This window comes from Meriones unguiculatus, chromosome 10 (genome assembly GCF_030254825.1).
Source record: "Meriones unguiculatus strain TT.TT164.6M chromosome 10, Bangor_MerUng_6.1, whole genome shotgun sequence".
NCBI classification, from domain to species: domain Eukaryota; kingdom Metazoa; phylum Chordata; class Mammalia; order Rodentia; family Muridae; genus Meriones; species Meriones unguiculatus.
Window position 1 is genome coordinate 114,608,433 of NC_083358.1, and position 4,989 is coordinate 114,613,421.

General features: G+C 48.9%; 1 protein-coding gene across 1 annotated transcript in view; it reads left to right on the forward strand.

Annotated features, from left to right (window-relative positions):
- Positions 1-3,445, forward strand: part of Isx (intestine specific homeobox) — a 176,713-nt gene extending 173,268 nt beyond the window's left edge. Inside the window, exons 5-7 of the mRNA XM_060363328.1 lie at positions 242-393; positions 2,338-2,454; positions 3,135-3,445. Of these exons, the coding sequence (XP_060219311.1) occupies positions 242-393; positions 2,338-2,454; positions 3,135-3,371 (506 nt within the window). The 3' untranslated portion in view covers positions 3,372-3,445. The remainder of the gene's footprint in view (positions 1-241; positions 394-2,337; positions 2,455-3,134) is intronic.
- Positions 3,446-4,989: the final 1,544 nt, after the last annotated feature.

The window sequence follows — 4,989 nt, forward strand, 5'->3', positions numbered from 1 at the left end:
CACAGAATTGGAGAATTTTCTAGAAGGTTAAGTTGACTTCAATGTGGAGAAGAGGGTCAGCCCAGAGGGTGTTCTAGAAGACAATTCTTCTACAAGACAATGTTCTCCAATTCCAAGAAACCAGGGACCAAGACTCAGCAGTAACCACAGGTTCGGAGAAGGAAGAACAAAGCAACATGAACATCTCCCCAAGGGGCTGACATCAAAGTCACTGACCCAAGTTGCATGGTTTTTCCAACAGAGGAAAAAAAGAATAAACGGAGAGTTCGCACTACTTTCACCACGGAGCAGCTACAGGAGCTGGAGAAGCTCTTTCACCTCACCCACTACCCCGACATCCACGTTCGCACCCAGCTGGCTTCCAGGATTAACCTGCCCGAAGCTCGAGTACAGGTACGCCACCTTCCAGCCAGTCTCCTGCTGGGTCCTCGGCCCTCCAAGACCGCCCCATCTGAAACTGCCATTGGTTTTCCTCTCATGAGTAGTCATCACAGCCAAGTGTTACTTCCCAAGAAATGAGACCAACCTCGTTTAGTAAGGAGCCTCTCCTTTGGGGAGGCAACATGCTCTCCATCCATTTCTGTCCCCACGCCCTCTCTCCTGGCTTGTTCGTGCTTCTAAAGGTTAGTCACACTATCCGCCATAACAGGCGAGGACTGGGATCAACCAACAATTTTTCTAAGAGTAATCACTTCGGGTTTTGCTAGATGTACAGTCACGGTCAGAGAGGGCCATTTCCTCTGCCATGGTGGCCTGAAAGCAACTACAAGCCAAGGTAGAAAGAAGTGAGCATGTTGACATTCCAAAAAACTTGATTTACAAGTGTTGAAATTTGGTTTTTTTAAATACATCTTGCAGGTGTTATAAAATAAAATTATTCTTTTGGTTTCTTAGTGATTTCAAACTATGTAAATCACACTCAGTTTGAGGGCCACTCAAACATTTGGAATGGCAGGTACTTATCAGGGTACTGTTAGCAAGCGTAGATATAAAACACATCTATGTCCCCTTGGTAGAAGCGGAGAAGTAGACAGACCAAGGATCTATGATCAGAGATAAGGTTTCAGCATTAACTGGCTAATCTGCTGGAGTATTTACTCCTGTGTCCATGCTTGGAGACACAATAAGCCTTTTGTCACCTCCAGGGTAGACCTGGTGTCCTCTTTTAGATACATTCTGTTTCACAAGTTCCAGACTGGCATGAGAGAGTCTGTCATATCCACTGTAATGCTGTGACAGTCTCTCTGAACACAAAGGTTTCTCCATCATTAAAAAAAAAAAAAGTTGTTCATTTGTTCTCATTCAAAATCAAAACAGAGGTCCAGCCCTATGTGCCACTCTTTTTAATTTATTTATTTTTTATTAATTACAATTTATTCACTTTGTATCCCAGCTGTAGCCCCCTCCCTCGTGCCCTCCCAATCCTGCCCTCCCTTCCTCATCTCCTCCCATGCCCCTCCCTAGACCACTGATAGGGGAGGACCTCCTCCCCTTCCCTCTGACCCTAGCCTATCAGGTCTCATCAGGACTAGCTGCATTGTCTTCCTCTGAGGCTGCTCCCCACTCATGGGGAGGTGATCAAAGAGCTAACCACAGAGTTCATGTCAGAGACAGACCCTGCTCCCCTTACTAGGGAACCCGCTTCTTTAATCAACCTCATTTTCTTCTGGCTAGAGCCCAGCCCAGCCTTAGCTGGCTCCCCTTTTCCTCCCATTTGGAACTGTGCTCCAGCTGAGTGTTTATCACCTGTGCCTGCCATCAAGTCTCAAATCCAACACCTGCCTCCCAGAATCACCAAGTACAAATGGCTACATGTCAGAGACCATCAGGGCACCCACGAATGCAGAGATCTGCCAATATTCAACCTATAGATGCCAAGTGGCCCACAGAGGTTGCAAACTGGTGGCCTGCTGGTGAAAAATAACCCACAGATGGGTTTTATTTGGCCTGCACAGTATTTCAAAACCCAAATGCACTCATATTAAAAAAAAAAATCAAGATTTTTCACATTGGAAACTGAATGAGTCTGATGAGAAGGCTCCTATTTCCTGGTGGCAGCTATTCACGGGGTCTAAGATCCCCTTTAAGCTCTGTTCACGGCAGACCCCACCCAGCCCTTCTCAGTGATCACTCATGCCCCCACCCCATTTCCATCCTGAAGATAGTCTCTTCCCTAAAGTCTCCAGACTTCACATGCAAACAGCTCCCCCTACCATGATGTGACTTTGGGGGAGGGAGATATGCAGATCAATGTTCTGCTTTTACAGCAAAGATACCAGAAGTATCAGTTGGAATGTATTTCCTTTACACACATCTGTTTTCTTTCCCTGACCACAGATCTGGTTTCAGAATCAGAGAGCCAAATGGAGGAAGCAGGAGAAGACTGGAAGCCTCAGCACCTCACAGCAGCCTGGTGCAGCCAGCTTGGCCCTGCCCTCAAACATGGACATGGCTGTGAGTGGCCCAGTCCTTAAGTGGGGCTGGAGAGACAGTCACTTGGGAGCACCTCAACCAGGCCCTGGTGTGAGAAAGCCCTGATGGAGGTGCCTGCAGTAACAGGCACAATAGAAATCCTTCTAGAAATAGGAAGGTCAAAGAGATGCCTGGAAAATGGCATCCGGGGCAAGTGGCTGGCTGGCTCTCCCTTTGAGTGACAGGAGGGGCTGGTTTTATCACTTGTACAAAACTTCACAGTTCCCAGAACCATCACAGGGTAAAGCACAGAACACAGGGGTTGGGTGGTCATCCGTAAAGTAGATGGCCCAGTTTCAAATCTTGATTCAGATCCCACATCACAGTGTGGCATTCAACAGTCACCTTGCTCCTTAGAGGTCAGTCCTAAAGTTTTTGCCAGGATGAAATGACTAAGATCTGGAACACCCTATTCATGGCCTGCCACTGAAGAAGTGGAGCCCTGAGGACTGGGGTGACATCCCAGGCACATGGTTGCCATTCATGCTGTGAGAATTAGGTCCAGGTAGGTTTTTGTGGGCTGCACAGGATGCTAAAAGTCCCAGGCAAGGCAGGGCAAGGTAGTCACACCAGATATCTGAGTCATGGAGGCACCTAGGAGGCAGCAGGGAGTCTTCAGTAAAGGTTAGGACTCATCAGTCCCTTCTGGTCTCTCCTGACAGGGTCCTGTCCTGACACCACCTGCTCTGCCCACGCTGATGCCTCCCACAGGGTGCTGCCCACTCTCTCAGACTCAGCTCATTCCAGGCTGGTTCCCTGGCCAGATCACCCTTGTCCCATGGCACCCGTGGGATCTGCAGCCCCTGCCTGGCTCTCACACCCATCAACCTTATGTCCCTACCTTCTTCCTGCCACCTCCACACCCCAAGTGGGGCAGCATCTGTGCCACTTCAACATAGGGCCTGGGTTCTCTCCTCCTGATCAAGGTACTCTCCTCTCTCAGCAACGGCGGACAGCCCTGGACCTCAGAGAAAATCCCTCCGCAATCCATCAATGGCCCATAGCCCAGGAAGCTACCCAGAGCTGGCCACTGAACGATGTGCTGGCAGCAAAGGAGAGCACACATCTCACCAGCCAGTCACTGTCCTTGTGGAGAGGCCTGGCTGCCTGAGGGTTGGGACTGAACTCCAGAATAAGCTCCTCTCTTCTGATCCTGCTGGATCTCCTCTGTAACAGCAGCCAGCCAGACTTTTTGAGGACACCCCTCTACCTAACTTAGGAGAGGTGAGTCTTGGGGAAGCACAAGGCATGTGGAGACCCAGGAGGGGCTGCACACCCATGCACTCATGTCTGAACTAAACACTGAGCACTGTGCACTTGAAAACAGTGTGAAGCTGGACAGAGCGGATTCTGCCCAGGTTAGCCAAAGTGTGATGCTGACCTCTGCCTGCAAACAGATGTCTGTGACCTTGTCTAGCACATTTGTAAGACTTTGATATGAAAAACCTCAGAATGCGAGAGAAATAGAAGAAACATTTTTAATTTAAAACAGCATTTAGTGTCTTTGTCATCCTGGTGGGCTGGGAAGGAGTGTTGCCCGTCCTCCCTGGCATTACTGACAAGAAAGACAGCAAAGTTCTTTGTGCACAAAGGACCCAGCCAGCCTGCTTCACTCTGTGCTGGAAAAGCCCTTTGCTCTGTTTTTTGTTTCTTTGCAGAGAGACTCTAGGCCAGTGGTTCGCAACTGGTAGATCATGACCCCTTTGGCCAACCTCTATCTCCAAAAAAATTATTTACATTATAATTTATAACAGAAGCAAATTTACAGTTTTGAGGTAGCAGTGAAATAACAAAACATCACCACAACATAAGGAACTGTATTAAAGGGTCACAGCATTAGAAAGGTTGGGGACCACTGCCCTAGACAGACCACATGTCCTGCTGAGTCTGACTTTTCTTGTCTCTAAGATGGAGGCAGTGGCTCCCACCTGACCTATTGTAAAGAGCAACAGGGAGACTCTGAGGTGTGAAGGGTGGACAGACACTGGAATGACATTGGCATCTCATGCCTTACTGGGCAGGCAATGGCTTGGGGTCCCCACCCCAACAGATTCCTACTCCCTGAGAGGCCGCCTCTCAGGCTTTCCTCCTGCCCAGAAGACTCACAGGTCTGTCCTTGCTGCTTCCTTCAGCTCGCAGTTGGGGTTGATCTCTGAGTATAGCTCCAGAGTAAGTTCTAGAAAATGCGTCCTGAATCCCACAACACCTGAAATCGGAATGATCCCTGACCTATCCCAGAGTTAGGCCGAGTGTTGGAAAGCCTAGGACTTAGCTCTGCATACCCTCTAATTTGCTCTGTGACTCCAGGGTTTCATGTCTCCGGGCCTCAGTTTTCGCATCTGTAACTTAAAGATAACAGTGTCAGCTGTGCCCTGGGGTACTCAGCATACCAGAACTACAGACTGCAGCTCACAGGATGTGGTACTGTACTGAGAAGCCAAGGTGAGGATTGGAACCCCACCTCCAGACAACTGTGAGTGAAAAGGAGAAGGCTGGGGCAGATGGAGAAATACAAAA